The sequence below is a fragment of the Thalassophryne amazonica genome, chromosome 6 (genome assembly GCF_902500255.1).
Source record: "Thalassophryne amazonica chromosome 6, fThaAma1.1, whole genome shotgun sequence".
Taxonomy (NCBI): domain Eukaryota; kingdom Metazoa; phylum Chordata; class Actinopteri; order Batrachoidiformes; family Batrachoididae; genus Thalassophryne; species Thalassophryne amazonica.
In genome coordinates, this window is record NC_047108.1 from 40,318,790 (window position 1) to 40,337,898 (window position 19,109).

A 19,109-nucleotide genomic window follows, 5' to 3' on the forward strand; every position below is an offset into this window, starting at 1 on the left:
GGCGGTGAGAGATTGGCCCCAACCAACAAGCCGTAGGAAGCTGCAACAGTTCCTCGGCTTCGCTAATTTCTACAGGAGGTTCATTAAGGGCTACAGTCAGGTAGTTAGCCCCCTGACAGCCCTGACCTCTCCAAAAGTCCCCTTCACCTGGTCGGATTGGTGCGAAGCCGCGTTCAAGGAGTTGAAACGACGGTTCTCTACTGCACCAGTTTTGGTGCAGCCCGACCCTAGCCGCCAGTTCATGGTTGAAGTGGACGCCTCTGACTCAGGGATAGGAGCCGTGCTGTCCCAGAGCGGAGAGACCGATAAGGTTCTTCACCCGTGTGCCTACTTTTCACGCAGGTTGACCCCGGCTGAACGGAACTATGACGTCGGCAATCGAGAACTCCTTGCGGTGAAAGAGGCTCTTGAGGAGTGGAGACACCTGTTGGAGGGAGCGTCTGTGCCGTTCACGGTTTTCACTGACCATCGGAACCTGGAGTATATCAGGACCGCCAAGCGGCTGAACCCCAGGCAAGCCCGCTGGTCACTGTTCTTCGGGCGTTTTGACTTCCGGATCACCTATCGCCCCGGGACCAAGAACCAGAGGTCGGATGCCTTGTCCCGGGTACACAAAGAGGAGGTCAAAACTGCACTGTCGGATCCACCGGAGCCCATCCTGCCGGAGTCCACTATCGTGGCCACCCTCACGTGGGACGTGGAAAAGACCGTCCGGGAGGCCCTGGCACGGAGCCCGGACCCAGGAACAGGTCCGAAGAACCGTTTATACGTCCCACCAGAGGCCAGAGCTGCAGTCTTGGACTTCTGTCACGGTTCCAAACTCTCCTGTCATCCAGGGGTGCGAAGGACCGTGGCAGTTGTCCGGCAGTGCTTCTGGTGGGCGTCTATGGAGGCCGACGTCCGGGAGTATATCCAGGCCTGCACCACCTGTGCCAGGGGCAAGGCAGACCATAAAAGGTCCCAAGGACTTCTCCAGCCATTACCGGTGCCTCATCGCCCCTGGTCCCACATCGGCCTGGATTTCGTCACGGGCCTCCCGCCATCCCAGGGCAACACCACCATCTTCACGATAGTGGACCGATTCTCCAAGGCGGCCCACTTCGTGGCCCTCCCGAAGCTCCCAACAGCCCAGGAGACAGCAGACCTCCTGGTCCACCACGTCGTCCGTCTGCATGGGATACCCACCGACATCGTCTCTGACCGTGGTCCCCAGTTCTCCTCACACATCTGGAGGAGCTTCTGCAGGGAACTGGGGGCCACCGTGAGCCTCTTGTCCGGGTGCCATCCACAGACGAACGGACAGGCAGAGCGGGCCAACCAGGAACTGGAACAGACCCTTCGCTGCGTAACATCCGCGCACCCGACGGCCTGGAGTAACCATCTGGCCTGGATCGAGTATGCGCATAACAGCCACCGGCCTCTCCCCATTTGAGGTGTGTTTGGGGTACCAGCCCCCATTATTTCCCGTGGTGGAGGGAGAGGTCGGTGTGCCCTCGGTCCGGGCCCATCTTCGGAGGTGCCGTCGGGTGTGGCGCACCGCCCGTTCTGCCTTGTTGAAAGCCCGGACGAGGGCCAAGACCCATGCAGACCGCCGGCGGTCCCCGGCCCCTGCATACCAGCCCGGGCAGGAGGTGTGGTTGTCAACGAAGGACATCCCCCTGCAAGTACAGTGTCCAAAATTGATGGACAGGTTCATCGGCCCCTTCCGTATCCTCAAAGTCCTCAGCCCTGCCGCGGTGAAGCTCCAGCTCCCAGCTTCACTGCGGATCCACCCGGTCTTCCATGTTTCCAGGATCAAACCTCACCACACCTCACCCCTCTGTGCTCCCGGTCCGGCGCCGCCTCCTGCCCGGATCATTGACGGGGAGCCGGCTTGGACAGTGCGCCGGCTCCTGGACATCCGTCGAATGGGCCGGGGGTTCCAATATCTGGTGGACTGGGAAGGGTATGGACCCGAAGAACGCTCCTGGGTGAAGAGGAGCTTCATCCTGGATCCGGCCCTCCTGGCCGACTTCTACCGCCGACACCCCGACAAACCTGGTCGGGCGCCAGGAGGCGCCCGTTGAGGGGGGGGTCCTGTTGTGTGGGCCGCCAGAAGAGGAGGTACTGCTGGCCCACCACCAGAGGGCGCCCTGCCTGAAGTGCGGGCTTCAGGCACGAGAGGGCGCTGCCGCCACGGACACAGCCGGGAGTGACAGCTGTTACTCATTACTTCCTGACAGCTGTCACTCATTCTTCATCACCTCACTCCATAAAACCCAGACGTCATCTCCACCTCATCGCCGAGATATCGTACTTCATTGAAGGTAATATCCTCAGCCGTTTTGTGTTACAATATATCTGTATATTGTGAGTGTTTGCAGGAGTACCGGTTCCTCTATCTGTGGAAGCTGAGTGAGTGCAGGACGGCACTCTTTTCCCCTGAGGAATCACTGCGGTACTCATCACATATTGAGTGAGAGGTGGAGGTGGCATTCCCACCGTTGTTGTTACTGGGTGTACACACACCCACACTTGACTGTCTTTGTTCTCGCCAGCAGTACCAGATCCGACAGTCGGACACGGTGATCACCTGGGAATTCGGGACTTGGCGGCTCCAGTATTCACCAGGTTCGGTGGTGGCAGAAATCGTGTGGTTCCGGCCCTTCTCAGGACAGACGTCTTCTATCCTTGAGCCTGCCCACACGTCACCTTTGTAATTTGACTGTAATCATATTCTGAGATTGTCTGTATATTCGTTGTGCACATTTCACAACATGAAATTGTTACTTTTTGGCTCATCTATTGACCGTTCATTTGCGTCCCCTGTTGTGGGTCCGTGTCACTACACTTTCACAACAACTTCAATTGAACATTGCAGTATTTGGCGAATCTTGCCTCAGTAATCATGAATGAGCTACTGTGGAACTGACCACTTAGATCAATGAGTTCCAGCGGGTATTCATAAACCGTTTGGAAACAGGCTCATCCAGGCAATAAAGACTTTGGGTTATAAAACATTTCTATGAATCAGGTCCCCAGTATACATATTAAATACTGCTAAAAGGTAAAAAAAAAAAAAAAAAACTTGTTAATTGACTGATCCACTAATTTTTGATGGCACATAACAGACAGAAGGTAGCAGCGGTTGTGGTAGATTCTCTGAGGACTATTAAAAACTGATTGTGAGACTGTGATTGCATACCCGGTTCTTGACCTTCGGGCCCCAAACAGCCTGACAGAAGGTTGGCAAAAGAAAAAAACAGAAAAAAAAAAAGTCTCCTATCAGTCCACTGTAATTAACAGTTCTGTTGAGTTCTACGGGTCTACATGTGTGTATAATATGCTGAGTGTAATGGGGCACAGGTCTTCTTTGGACCTGTGGATGTTTTTTGGGTTTTTATTTGAGAAGAGTTGGGTTATTTTGCTTGTTGTAGCAGTTGTGGGATTCTGTTCCTGGTCTGAGGTGCTGGAGGAGGAGCGTGTATACACACAGCTGCTGAGGGAAGCTCTAAATGTTCACTTCCCTCCTGCTCCTTCTCCTCCTCCTCCTCTCCCTGCCGCTCCACACCCCCACAATTTGAGAAATTGAGAAACACTGCAGCGAAATTTTGTTGTGCATAACACAACAAAGGGGTGTTACGTGTTATTGATATTATTATTTTACAAGCGTTAGTAACTGTTAAATTTAGAGAGATATTGTTTATTTGATATAATCAATTCCAGCAACAGTGTTGTTTTGCATTACATTACATTAACTTTACCAAGTAAATTCAACATTTATTTTTTGGTGCGTGGTTTGTTTTGGGAACAAGGTGTGATTATAACACTCCAGCCAGGGAGCGGAGTATGATATGTGGATAGTATAAAAGGGTTGACAGTTGTAATGTGTTTATAGAGCTCCTGTTAGACGCATTAATGTTGGTGAGGGTGAATTGACAGCAATATAGAAGCAACAAATAATAACTCAATATTTTGATAATCCTGTGTTTTGACTGAAATAACGTGAACTGTCATGAGATGCAATTAACCCCTGCTGCAAATCAAATAAGAAGCTGCAGGCTTTCATAAAGCATTGATGACCAATGAAGTGCTTCTTAATTATTGAATTATTATTATTATTGTTGATGTATGCAGATTAAGTTAGGCCTGTCCCAAATGGTATGAAAGCAGCAAAAGTGATACCTTTATTCAAATCTGGTGACAAGCATCTTTTTACTAACTATAGGCCTGTGTCTCTATTGTCACAATTTTCAAAGATATTGGAAAAACTTTACAATAACAGATTGGATAAATTTATTGAACGACACAACTTGCTTAATGATATTCAATAAGGGTTTAGAGCAAAAGGGTCCACAACACTGGCTTTGTTAGATGCAATAGAAGAGATTAATAAACATGTGGACCAAAGGAAAACAGTGATAGGATTATTTGTTTTATTTGTTAAAAAAGGCTTTTGACACAATCAATCACAACATATTATTTTAAAAGATGGAGCTTTATGGGATCAGAGGAGTGGCTTGAATTGGATTAAAAGCTATTTACAAAACTGCAGTTTGTTAAACTTGGGGACTGCTGTTCTTCATATCTGGACATCGTTTGTGGGGTTCCTCAGGGTTCTGTGTTGGCATCAAAGTTTGATACAAACTTATTTTGTTCAGGAGATAATTTGCAACAATTATTAGATGATCTGGGATCAGAAATGATAAAGTTGAAGAGATGTTTCGATATGAACAAACTGTCACTGAATTGTCTAAAACTAAAATAATGTTATTTGGAAATCATAAAAAAAGATGAACAAATACAGTTAAACATACAGGGGGTAAGTGTATAGATTACGTCCAAGGACCGGACCCGACGGGAGCTTACGCTCAGGTGAACATGTACTGGCTGTGTGGCTACAATGCCTTCATAGCCCTCCCCGCAGAATGGACAGGCAGATGTGCCTCAATAACCACGGCTCAGCACTCCTACGTCGTAACCGCTCACCCCTCGACCAGTCATCGCTTCAAGCGGGACTTGGCTCCCCATGACCCTATATGGGGAACGGATGTGCCCCAGGACGCAAAGCTGTGGTCTACAGACCAGAAAGTCCTACTGTCACTCTTCCCCTGGGTGGGCGTGGGCCGGGTGATGCTGCAGGTGGAGACACTAAATTATCGATTTAGTTATTTTGTGAACTTCACTGTTGAGGCTCTTAGAGGCATAAGGGCAGAGTTGACAGCTCTGAGGATCATGGAAATGCAGAATTGAATGGTTTTGGATCAATAAACAGCAGCCTCAGGAGGAGTGTGTGCCATGGTAGGAGAGAGCTGTTGTACAATTTGTCAGAGACAACGACGGCGATGGAAAATCCATAAGTCTGGCCATACAGAATTTGACATTATTGAGGAGTACTGCAAGCAAGGACTTTGTTTCTAGTAATGGCTGGACCTCATGGCTCTTTTGGATCATGGTGTCACATTCTGTTAAAACTGCTTACCCCAATTATCATTCTGTTGGATGCACTAGGTATTATGATTTGTTGTATAAATTCCTCTTGTTCGATCAGTGGCTCAATGGATGATTTCCACCAGAGATGATGGCTTATTGCTAGACATTGACTATATTGCGTTATTGCTATGGGATGCTGAATTATCTCACCCCATCCAGACAGGGAGAAATGATGGTTAAGTACACTGTAAAATTTTTGATGTTTCTACAATGATGATGTTGAGAATGTAGACATTAAAATGTGATAAACGGGGGAATAATGACAGGGTTTTCTATATATCAACAATATGATTATCAAATATTAATGTCTTTATTTTGATTATTAATGTCTTTACTTTGATGTACTGTCTTTGATCTTGTCTTTGATTCTGTTCTCTATTTTCATATATACATATATGCATGTGTGAGGGTTCATGTACCATTACTCTTTTAATTAATCACTTATTGTTAAAGCAATCATATACACTGAACTGTTCAAATAATCATTAAACTGCTCACATGGGAAAGTGAACAGATGATCTTTTGGCTTAGTGAATGTGCAGACTGTTTTGCTAAAGCTATGTTTTTGCTAAGTGCAGGGAAGAGCGGTGTGACCGGCACACTGGTTCAGGGCTGAACATTGTTATGGGAAGGCTAGGAGACTGGAGGCTTAAAGCCATAACAGAGTTTTCATATCGACGTGAGACCAGACTCTGTGTCTTTTTCTTGTTTTGTATTATTGTCACCCCTATATGCCTGTATGTAATTTTATTTCAATAAATATGAGAGGCAGATGGGCGGGGCCCTTGAGAGCTGATGGGACAGTCGTTAGCGGAGGTTGACGCTCGTTTGCTCTCTCCTGATCAGGAAAAAGAAATTCAGTGTCTCCCGCGTGATTATTTGCTGTGTTAACTGAGTTATTCTTTTCAGGTCCAACTCTGAACAACTCTGACAAAAGATGTGCTAATTTCCATTCATTAAAGGGTTGCTAACTACAGCACAATTTGTCGATTTTTGGCCCAAGATTTCTGTCCCAATTTCAAAATTGAAGAAATTGGGCCTGAATCTTTAGAGCAGTAGCCATTCATATGTACTCATAGTTAATACTATTACAGTGGTCCCTCGTTTATCGTGCGAGTTACGTTCTAAAAATAGCCCGCAATAGGCGAAATCCGTGAAGTAGTCAGCGTTAATTTTTACAATTATTATAGATGTTTTAAGGCTGCAAAACCCCTCATTACACACTTTATACACTTTTTTTCAAACAGGCATTAACATTTTCTCACTTTTCTCTCAAAGATCAAACCTTAGTAGAAAAATAAGACCAACCTGTTTTCAGGCCCAGACATTTGTTTGAGAAATAAAAATAGAACGTTTTGCTATAAATAATTATGATGGCTTTTAGAACTAACAAATTTAATTTTAACAATCAACCTACGAGGTTGGACACATAAGAAATTATTGATAGTGACTGACCAGTATTTCACAGTTCCTCTGACCGTGCCTCTTCACCCTGGCGCTGCTCCGCTGTCGCGTCTTTTTTCACTGAGTGACAGGTGTCTTTTTCCGAGTGAAGAACACAGTTATGGGTAGTTGTTGGCGCTCTTTTTTCTTCTGGGTGAGAAGATTCTTATGAACAGACACGCAGAACACAATGCGCGTACTCTCCCTTTGCGGTGCCGCGACCGGCCTGCTTGATGAAGACGCAGAACACAATGCGCTGTTAAAAAAAAAAAAAAACGCATGCAAAATTGGACTAAAAAATCCACGAATCTGTGAGGCCACGAAAGGTGAACCGCGTTATAGCGAGGGACCACTGTACCTACCTGAACATACAAAATCATGAAATGAATGAAAAGAAAAAAAGGGGGAGGGGGGTTAAAATGTGAAATTCCAAGCATAATAGATTGAGTATAGTAATCATAAAAATGGGAGTTAAACTAGTCTGAGTTGGTTTAACTTGAAGTATTCGCTGTTTCGCAGTTGTGAATCATGCACCATCTTGCAGTCTATGACTCATGCGAGAGGGCAGTTTTCAGCAGTTCTGGTTCAGGGTGTTATGTAAACAAACCTCATGAAGTATGGACAACAAGATAACATCGGGACACGGCAGAAGTCTATCACAGGTGCTACACCTCCACTAGATAACCCTCTCACCTTGGGAGAATGTGTCATCATCATAATCACCCGTGAACTTGCCGGATCAACACCATCCACATGCTCGCTTTGCAAGTGTTCACATGCGCTGTGAGATGCCGGAACTCTGCTGGCACCGCAGTGCATTCTGGGAAGCGCAGGGGGCCTCCAGTGGGATTAAGGGAAACGTTAAAGTACCAAACATGATGGAAGGATTCCATTTGTGAAAAAACTTAGCAGAACAACCTTTAACAGTTAAAGAAATCTTGAGCGTTTCTTCATAGAGACCAAATACAATTAACAGTCAGGCTCATGACAAGCAAATATAAATAAACCTCTGACAAATTGCTGAATGACGAAGACAACTGGCAAAATAACCGCCTGTTACCGTGTGCTGCTACCACAGATGCCAACCAGGCAGAACACACAAGTACAAGTACAGAATAAACATTACCAGCAATCGATGATACAGTTTACATTGCAGCAACAGCAGCATCACGTCCGAGATACCAGGTTTAAGCAACAAGTTCACACAGCAAGTACCCAGAGTGATCTGACGCCATCATCAGAGGCATCTGATGCCTGTCACTCACTCACTCACTCACTCACTCACTCACTCACTCACTCACTCACTCACTCACTCACTCACTCACTCACTCACTCACTCACTCACTCACAACCACACTGCAGAATCTGGCAACGGAGTTAAACTTTTAACATTAAAAAGTGAGAACAGATGTCTGTTTGCCTCAGACACACATTAGGGGTGAACAGCCCTCAGGTCCCTCACACAGCACGACCACATGTTCTCTGCACACAATCCACTGTGTCCAACAACCTGCCACAGAAACAGCCAAAAGGCTGCTAACTGCTTTGCATTTGTGATGACTCACACTTGCGGCGACACAAGTCTCATCTTGTCAGACTGAAGTGAGATCCAGAAAGGTAAAAGCAGTTACGTCATTCAAGTGTGGGAATAAGAGCGAGGCGGGCTGTGTGTTTGCACGTAAATACTCACAGCCTCGGCGCTGCCTCAGTCTGCTCTTCATCCACGGAACCCAAGTTTTCTCCAGAGGAGTCTGAGTCAGTGTCGACTCTGTCTGTGACATGGCCCTCTGTGTGACGATGTGTGTGTTTACTATGCGTGTGTGTTTGTAGCAGGATGACACGATGAAGAGGAGCTGTCCAGGTGAGCGGAGAGATTTTAAACTGCCTCATATGAATTAAATGGGGAGGGGATTTGTCCTTTGGCAAATGGGGTATCTGCTGGGCTTGTGACGTTGGAATGACTTGTCTCTGACTGGACCAGCAACTTGTCAGTCAGATTTACCGTCCCAAAAAGCAGGCCATTGACCAATCACAAAGTGCAGATCAAAACATGTTCTTTGTCCCGGTGCAAGTGGTGTGATACGTATGACAGACCAACCACACACAGACACACTGATTTCTGTCTGAAGATATGTGGTTTGTGTGTGTGTGTGTGTGTGTGTGTGTGTGTGTGTGTGTGTGTGTGTGTGTGTGTGTGTGTGTGTGTGTGTGTGTGTGTGTGTGTGTGTGTGTGTGTGTGTGTGTAAGAGAGAGAATGAATGAGTAAGTGAGGACAGAAAACATAACAGATGGAAAAGGACAACAGATACCGGTTGTTTTCTTTTGCTGTATGTAGATAAATGCTGGTGTTCAGACACTGGGTATTAGATCACTCTGTGGGATTAGATTTGTGTCAGAGAAGATACTGCAAAGTAGCTCTTACACCTGGCTGAGTTCTGTGCTGGTTGTTCTTGAGCAGTTGCCCAGCATGGCTCATGTGTGTACCGAGGGGCGGTCGGCATGGTACTTGACACAGATCAGCACAAGTCAGGAAAAACTAGTTACACTTGTGCTGGATGTTGGGGCAGTCTGGTACAGGCTCAGTGAAATTTGACATCTGATTTTCACTCAGAGCATTAACTACCACAATCTATCAAGAGTTAAAGACAGACTGTCCACCAACGTTGCCAGTCCCCTTCTGGTTCATGCCAAGCAGAGCATGGGCAGAACTAAAATGCCTGAGAATCCACTAGTTCCCCCACCTCTCTCTCTCTCTCTTTCCAGCTGGCAATCGCACACGTTCCGTGCATGAGGAGTGAACGGTGGACATGTTGCTGGCCATCCATCCGTGAGGAGTTAACCTAGACGTGGAAATGTCCTCTCGCTGGCGATCGGTCTGTGAGCAGGAATTAATGGACTTTATTTAATTTACCACAATCTTGAGAGAACTGGAGGAGGTTGAACGCAAAGCGGAGATGCACCTGGCAGTTGCGCGTGGGATCCATCCCTGACGAGTGGACGTGGACTTGCCCTCTGAACGTGGAAGCTTGGCTTGCATCTTCTTCTTCCGTGGTTTTGAAGCTTCACTGCCAGCAAAGTCCAGTGGGATGAAAAAAATTTATCAATCCACGTATGTACTGCCAGAAGGATTTTCACCCTGGTGTGTAGAATTTGCAGAGGCTTGATGTACAGTAGTGCAGTGTTGTGTAGATTTACATACAGTTCCAGACTTGCTTAAAAACTGCGGACTTTCTGTATCCAGTGCTCTCGGTTGAAAAAATTAAGCATGTTTATTTTTTTGCATCCATCTCGCGTAGCCCTCGGCATACTGCTGCGTAGGGAGCAAAAACTCGATGAAGAGTTGCTCAACTTGGCATAATCAGTAGAGTTGCAATACGCAACTCTACGCTGGCCCCGGAGTGAAAGGGGCTTAAGAAGCACGTGCTGAAGTTTTTCCATCAAGTGAGGTGACGGCTTCCACGCAAGCCAGAAGCACAGTGCTGTGCAAGCTGCTGTGGACACTGCCACTCACAGTCACAGCAGGAGAAGCAAAGCCTTTGACAAAGGAGACAAACATCTTGAAAAGGCGACTATTTTTTTAGCACTTTAAAAAATCTTTATTATTCCACCATGAATGTAGTGAAGAGTCAATAGATGGAGCTGTTGTTTGTCCCCTTGTCTTCCCAGAATGCAACACACACAACAAATGTGGTATCCACGACCAAATCCATGGAATTACTAATCTGACTGACTTTGTGGATTATTTTGAGAGGGTTTTTTCCCCCACATTGACGACCTCTCACTTGCCTAGCATGATATGCAACAAGGGACAGGATTTTTACAGGGCAGAGGGGAGGAAGTATTTTGAGACTTTGCTCGCGAACAACTCATGTTCATCAGTAAGGTAAGAAAACAGATCAGTTTTAAACCCAAATGTTCATGAATGAATGACTTTAATATACAAGTAAGAATGGTAGTATTAGTTATCAGAGTTACTTCAGTGGAGTCTGAGATCCATGGTTGTGTGGCGTTAGCGATCTTGCTACATACGTTACTCCTTTGTTTCAAAGCGTGTTTGTTGTGTGTACACAGTAGCCAATAAAATCATTTATAAATGGCAATCACACCATGATGAATTAGCTAAAGTTACCCACTCATACAGCTCATATCTGCAAAATATGCTGTCAGGTAGCCATGTTAGCAGGTAGAGCCCGACCGATATGGATTTTTTGAGGCTGATGCCGATAGCGATATTTGGATGAAAAAAATGCCGATAATCGATAAATCGTCTGATCTGCTGATAGCTGATAAAGCAGCTGATATTATTATTGTTTTTTTTTTAATGAATAAAATGTTCTGTTTTGGACACTTAACAAAAAGGTATGAGCTAAAAGCTGATGCAGTGTCCTCATATTGATTAGCTGTATAACAGAGAAGAATTTTCAAATTCAAAAAATGCAAAAATGCAATTGGAGCAGTTAGAGAGCTATTCAAACAGGCCAACTGGTAAGATATCACTCCTCAAAACGATCTTTGCCATATCACGTGAGGTAAATCTGCCCTACGATTGGATTTTGGAAAACCGTGTGATGGAGAACCAATTCTGATTGGACACTCACATTGCGCATGTCATCACACATCTTCTATGAGGAGTACCAAGATGGCCGACGGTGGATCGAAAGTCTGGGGAGTTAACTTTTCAGCAAAAAAAGTAAGTTTCTATCTCATATCATTAAAAAGTTATTTACAATTTAGTAAAGCTTGGTCCCAGTCATTGTATACAATGGCGTCGGCCCCAGAGGGTTAATGGTGAACGGCAGTAATTCCCAGAACCCTTCCGGACGACCAGTGAATTTGAATGTTTCAACCTCTTAGCAGGAAATGAAAGTTTTCCATGCTAGAAATAAGGTCTACACAACGTGGGCGTAATAAAAAGCGTGACCGACTCAATGAAGCACATTTGACACATTACTACATAAACTGAGTTAATCAAACTGAGTTGAACTGAAATGGGAGAAATGTGGGGTGAATGTAATCGCAAAGTTATTACAAACAACATCCTTATAAACTTACTTGTATGCTTTTGTCAGCCGATCAGTGCAGTGGGAAGGCGAACTACGGGGCCGGTGATGAACACATTTAATCAGGGGTGTAGGCAGCTCTCAGCTGAATGGAGTCAGAGCTCCTTCTACTGGACAAACGGTGCAAGGACATTTTACATTGCTGACAAACATTATTTCAGTAACTGTTCTGTTTATGAGAAATTATCAGCGTTCTATCGGCAAAATTTCGGCTGATAGTGAGTACTTTGAAAAGGGCTTATATCGGCCGATAATATCGGCCGGTCGATATATCGGTCAGGCTCTATTACAACCCCTGGCAAAAATTATGGAATCACCGGCCTCGGAGGATGTTCATTCAGTTGTTTAATTTTGTAGAAAAAAAGCAGATCACAGACATGACACAAAACTAAAGTCATTTCAAATGGCAACTTTCTGGCTTTAAGAAACACTATAAGAAATCAGGAAAAAAAAATTGTGGCAGTCAGTAACGGTTACTTTTTTAGACCAAGCAGAGGGGAAAAATATGGACTCACTCAATTCTGAGGAATAAATTATGGAATCACCCTGAACGCTCCAACACATCACTAGTATTTTGTTGCACCACCTCTGGCTTTTATAACAGCTTGCAGTCTCTGAGGCATGGACTTAATGAGTGACAAACAGTACTCTTCATCAATCTGGCTCCAACTTTCTCTGATTGCTGTTGCCAGATCAGCTTTGCAGGTTGGAGCCTTGTCATGGACCATTTTCTTCAACTTCCACCAAAGATTTTCAATTGGATTAAGATCCGGACTATTTGCAGGCCATGACATTGACCCTATGTGTCTTTTTGCAAGGAATGTTTTCACAGTTTTTGTTCTATGGCAAGATGCATTATCATCTTGAAAAATGATTTCATCATCCCCAAACATCCTTTCAATTGATGGGATAAGAAAAGTGTCCAAAATATCAACATAAACTTGTGCATTTACTGATGATGTAATGACAGCCATCTCCCCAGTGCCTTTACCTGACATGCAGCCCCATATCATCAATGACTGTGGAAATTTACATGTTCTCTTCAGGCAGTCATCTTTATAAATCTCAATGGAACAGCACCAAACAAAAGTTCCAGCATCATCACCTTGCCCAATGCAGATTCGAGATTCATCACTGAATATGACTTTCATCCAGTCATCCACAGTCCACGATTGCTTTTCCTTAGCCCATTGTAACCTTGTTTTTTCTGTTTAGGTGTTAATGATGGCTTTCGTTTAGCTTTTCTGTATGTAAATCCCATTTCCTTTAGGCGGTTTCTTACAGTTCGGTCACAGTCGCTGACGCCAGTTTCCTCCCATTCGTTCCTCATTTGTTTTGTTGTGCATTTTCGATTTTCAATCAATCAATCAATTTTTTTATATAGCGCCAAATCACAACAAACAGTTGCCCCAAGGCGCTTTATATTGTAAGGCAAGGCCATACAATAATTATGTAAAACCCCAACGGTCAAAACGACCCCCTGTGAGCAAGCACTTGGCTACAGTGGGAAGGAAAAACTCCCTTTTAACAGGAAGAAACCTCCAGCAGAACCAGGCTCAGGGAGGGGCAGTCTTCTGCTGGGACTGGTTGGGGCTAAGGGAGAGAACCAGGAAAAAGACATGCTGTGGAGGGGAGCAGAGATCGATCACTAATGATTAAATGCAGAGTGGTGCATACATAGCAAAAAGAGAAAGAAACAGTGCATCATGGGAACCCCCCAGCAGTCTACGTCTATAGCAGCATAACTAAGGGATGGTTTAGGGTCACCTGATCCAGCCCTAACTATAAGCTTTAGCAAAAAGGAAAGTTTTAAGCCTAATCTTAAAAGTAGAGAGGGTGTCTGTCTCCCTGATCTGAATTGGGAGCTGGTTCCACAGGAGAGGAGCCTGAAAGCTGAAGGCTCTGCCTCCCATCCTACTCTTACAAACCCTAGGAACTACAAGTAAGCCTGCAGTCTGAGAGCGAAGCGCTCTATTGGGGTGATATGGTACTACGAGGTCCCTAAGATAAGATGGGACCTGATTATTCAAAACCTTATAAGTAAGAAGAAGAATTTTAAATTCTATTCTAGAATTAACAGGAAGCCAATGAAGAGAGGCCAATATGGGTGAGATATGCTCTCTCCTTCTAGTCCCCATCAGTACTCTAGCTGCAGCATTTTGAATTAACTGAAGGCTTTTTAGGGAACTTTTAGGACAACCTGATAATAATGAATTACAATAGTCCAGCCTAGAGGAAATAAATGCATGAATTAGTTTTTCAGCATCACTCTGAGACAAGACCTTTCTGATTTTAGAGATATTGCGTAAATGCAAAAAAGCAGTCCTACATATTTGTTTAATATGCGCTTTGAATGACATATCCTGATCAAAAATGACTCCAAGATTTCTCACAGTATTACTAGAGGTCAGGGTAATGCCATCCAGAGTAAGGATCTGGTTAGACACCATGTTTCTAAGATTTGTGGGGCCAAGTACAATAACTTCAGATTTATCTGAGTTTAAAAGCAGGAAATTAGAGGTCATCCATGTCTTTATGTCTGTAAGACAATCCTGCAGTTTAGCTAATTTGTGTGTTGTCCTCTGGCTTCATGGATAGATAAAGCTGGGTATCATCTGCGTAACAATGAAAATTTAAGCAATACCGTCTAATAATACTGCCTATGGGAAGCATGTATAAAGTGAATAAAATTGGTCCTAGCACAGAACCTTGTGGAACTCCATAATTAACTTTAGTCTGTGAAGAAGATTCCCCATTTACATGAACAAATTGTAATCTATTAGACAAATATGATTCAAACCACTGCAGCGCAGTGCCTTTAATACCTATGGCATGCTCTAATCTCTGTAATAAAATTTTATGGTCAACAGTATCAAAAGCAGCTTTTTGAGACATATTGCTTTAAGTTTTCTGTCTTGACACTTTGATGTCTTCTTTGGTCTACCAGTATGTTTGCCTTTAACAACCTTCCCATGTTGTTTGTATTGGTCCAGAGTTTAGACACAGCTGTGAACAACCAACATCTTTTTGCAACATTGCGTGATGATTTACCCTCTTTTAAGAGTTTGATAATCCTCTCCTTTGTTTCAATTGACATCTCTCGTGTTGGAGCCATGATTCATGTCAGTCCACTTGGTGCAACAGCTCTCCAAGGTGTGATCACTCCTTTTTAGATGCAGACTAACGAGCAGATCTGATTTGATGCAGGTGTTAGTTCTGGGGATGAAAATTTACAGGGTGATTCCATAATTTATTCCTCAGAATTGAGTGAGTCCATATTTTTTTCCCTCTGCTTGGTCTAAAAAAGTAACTGTTACTGACTGCCACAATTTTTTTTCTTGATTTCTTATAGTGTTTCTTAAAGCCAGAAAGTTGCCATTTGAAATGACTTTAGTTTTGTGTCATGTCTGTGATCTGCTTTTTTTTCTACACAATGAAACAACTGAATGAACATCCTCCGAGGCTGGTGATTCCATAATTTTTGCCAGGGGTTGTAACAGGCAAGCTAAAATTACCCAACGTGAGTTGAGTGATACACATTCACATTGTTGTCTCAACAAGCTTCTCAATAACATTAGTTTATCTCAGTCATCTTCAACTGCTTACTCCAAATGAGGGTCACTGGGGGCCTGGAGCCTATCTCAGCAGTCATACTTGGAGGGAACCCACAGAAACATGGGGAGAACATGCAAACTCCACACAGAAAGGCCACAGGTGGGAGTCGATCCCATGTTCTTCTTGCTGTGAAGCAACAGTGCTAACCACTAAGCCAAAGTATTGCCCCATTATCTTACCTGTCCAATAGAACTAAAAACAAGGTCAGTGTGGATTTAAAAAAAAAAGTTGGACTCTCCATTCATCAAAGTTGTGTTGGTCCATGTTTTCAAACGATGTAAACCTGATCATCTGCACATCACATGAAAACATCTGGACAAACAGGTTGGGCTCCTGCAGATAAAATTTATCTTTCTTAGTTTTACTCAGTGTGTGTTCTGCATGGATTTGCTGCTATGTTGGTGTTCCTGAAGTCCATTCTGTTATCTGTACAAATCTTGCTGGCTCTGCTATACGTGCAGCCGATGTAAACATGGATGGTCCTGTGACCTGATTTCCCTTTAGAGAAGGCGATTACAGACAGTTGGATGAGTGACAATATGAATCCTGACCACTAGATGTCATCGAAACGGCCTTCAACACCATTAAATGCTTGACCAATAATTCATTCTTTTAAGGTTGTGTGTATATATATATATATATATATATATATATATATATATATATATATATATATATACACACACACACACACAGTCCCTGCATAACCCCTAATTGGAATGGGTGGCGATAGGACATAAATAAATGAATTAATTGATTTAATAATTCTGCACACTGACAGTGGCCTAATAAGTGAGTATAGAAAATGAATGAATGAATAATAATACTTTTTGGGCAACTGCATTTTCATCCAACTTTGAACTCCTATTGCTTTTCTGAGATTGTTTCTGGGGATTAGTTTTCCTATAGAATCAGATAAGTTCATCCAATTCAATGCAACGTTAACCAACAGGTCACAATATGTCTGAAAATGGTTGAAATCTAAAAATAAAATGGTTCTGTCATTGTTTCAAAACTATACTTGATAAAGTAGTTCAAATGTTTCTGCTTGCAAGCTTTTGTTAGATCTCTGTTAGAAGTCTTAGACAATTAACGTTATAATTTTTGTTAAAGTTACCATATTTTTCCAATCATCAATAGACTATTATGGCAGTAATAATGATGATTAAAAACTAGAGCATTGCAATCATAGAGTGCAAACCTCTGCTAGTTTCCAATATAGTTCACACTAAATTTGTTAAGAATGGAAGCACAGGCACCCAGCCTTTGATATTTTCACAATAATATTTTAATATGCCACAGATTTGAAGCCTGTAAAACATTGTCAATATGTATACACATTACACTAGCACCATTCTATTCCATTTGTGGTGGAATGTGCGTGTGCACACGGCTGTTCCAGCCAGTGATGGCTGGAACGTGCGGAAATACTTAAAGTAGTTGTTAAAACGTTCTTGCCACTATTGGTTCTGTATGAAAACGTTGCTTTTCAATCCAAACATGAACGAGTCACGTTCAGCTGGTCAGATCTTTAGTTATTGATCCGTTCAGATATCGTCAACGTTCGTGCAAGATGTCTGACTTGGGAGGTTGGACAAAGTTGGACGACAGTCAAATGGAACTCCAACGGTATGGGAACTATGCAAATGATGAGGAACCGTCAATGCAGAAAGCAAAATGGAATACGGATGAATTGAAGTTGTCATTGGGATTCATTCACATTTTCACATTCTTCTCATGAAGCGCCAGCTACAGGAACTAAGCTGGACGACGGTTAAACAATGTCTCAGAAAATCAAAGTTAAGTCCAGATTTCTTGTTTCGTTTTGGCTTCAGTGTCCTTTGTTAGAGCTGTGTGACCGGGGCTTTAGCCATACAGTGCATGCTCCTGCTGAGATAGCGACTGCTTATTGTGAGGGTGGGTCAGCTGCAATATTCTGGCCACGTGGCTCGTTTTTCTGTGCATGAACCAACACCCAGGTGCCTGAGTGTTGAGGACTCCATTGGCTGGAGAAGTCCAAGGGGTCATGACCGAAAGACGTAGATTGCAGGAACAAGTGGCTATGGGCTTCCTTCGGAGGGTGGCTGGTGTCTCCCTTAGAGATAGGGCTAGACGTTCGGTCATCCGTGGGGAGCTCGGAGTAGAGCCGCTGCTCCGTCATGTTGAAAGGAACCAGCTGAGGTGGTTCAGGCATCTGGTAAGAATGCCTCCTGGGCGCCTCCCTAGGGAGGTGTTCCAGGCATGTCCAGCTGGGAGGAGACTCCGGGGAAGACACAGGACTAGATGAAGAGATTATATCACCACACTGGCCTGGAAATGCCTCGGGATCCCCCAGTCAGAGGTGGTCAATGTGGCCCAGGAAAGGGAAGTCTGGGGTTCCCTGATAGAGCTGTTGCCCCTGCGACCCGATCCCGGATAAGCAGTTGAAGATGAGTGATGAGTAGGGATGGGTATTGATAAGATTTTATTGATATCGATGCCATTATCGATTCTGCTTATAGATCTGATTCCTTATCGATTCCCTTATTGATACCTCGTGAATTTTGTACTAAAAGTAGGCTTTACAGGTTTTCTATGTATTTCATTGAGTCTTAAAGTAAATAAATATGAAATTGGTCACTGTATCCTTGATCTCTGGACATAAATAAAAATAAACAAAACGGTGTTTCGCTTTGAAGTTATTAATTCAGACTGGACTCAATCGTTCTAACTTGACAGAGAGCCGCGCAACGTTTGGAGCTGTGTGAACAGAACGGAGGACAATTCTCATTTCTTTCTTGCAACAAGACAGGAGTCCCAGTTAGTAACTTTAATCCGCACAAAAGTGAGTCACGATTGACATATTCAGGGATGAAAGTGGTGAAAAACAAAAGAAAGCTGAAACCCAAAATTACCCCCCAACACCAAGTGCACGAAAATGTCTGAATTCTAGAAGCTCTGAAATGCAATCTGGGACTATTCCAGACAATAAACTGCAGTGAGTGCAGCATCCATTTAGGTGAGAAAAAAAAAAAACAACTTTCCTTATTCAAATTCATTCCAGTAGTATTCTGCTCTTACTAGGATGCAGCAGTTTTCTAGTTTGGCAGATAGTTCTGGAGGAAATCACTGAAGAAATTAACAAATTGAAAATATGGTTTGACCGAAACAAATTGTCATTAAACTTACATAAGACAGGGATGAAATGGAGGTGTAAGAGACACTAGGTGTGTGTAGGCAGTGTGTCATCGCCAGTACTTTTCACCATTTATACAAATGATTGTAAAAGCACACATCAAAATAATAGCATTTTGAAATATGCAGATGACACTGCCATTGTGAGTCTTTTATCTAAGGATACGGACACATCCTTATATCACAATGAAATTGACAGTTTTACAAAATGGTGTGAAAGGAACTTTCTTGTGATTAATCCAACAAAAACACAAGAAACTGTTTTTGACCGTTGGCATGTATGTGACATGAACATGTCCACATAGATAATGTGATCATCCAGCAAGTGGACTCCTACAGATATAT

General features: G+C 43.7%; 1 protein-coding gene across 2 annotated transcripts in view; it reads right to left on the reverse strand.

Annotated features, from left to right (window-relative positions):
- The window catches only part of si:dkey-96f10.1 (6-phosphofructo-2-kinase/fructose-2,6-bisphosphatase), a 108,108-nt gene that overhangs the window by 58,041 nt on the left and 30,958 nt on the right, over positions 1 to 19,109 (reverse strand). The window contains exon 1 of one of the 2 annotated variants that reach the window (XM_034172039.1): positions 8,606 to 8,970. The exons of the other annotated variant lie outside the window; for it this stretch is intronic. Coding sequence (XP_034027930.1) covers positions 8,606 to 8,696 — 91 coding nt within the window. The 5' untranslated portion in view covers positions 8,697 to 8,970. Of the gene's footprint in view, positions 1 to 8,605; positions 8,971 to 19,109 lie in introns of those variants that run through there. 2 annotated transcript variants of the gene reach the window in all.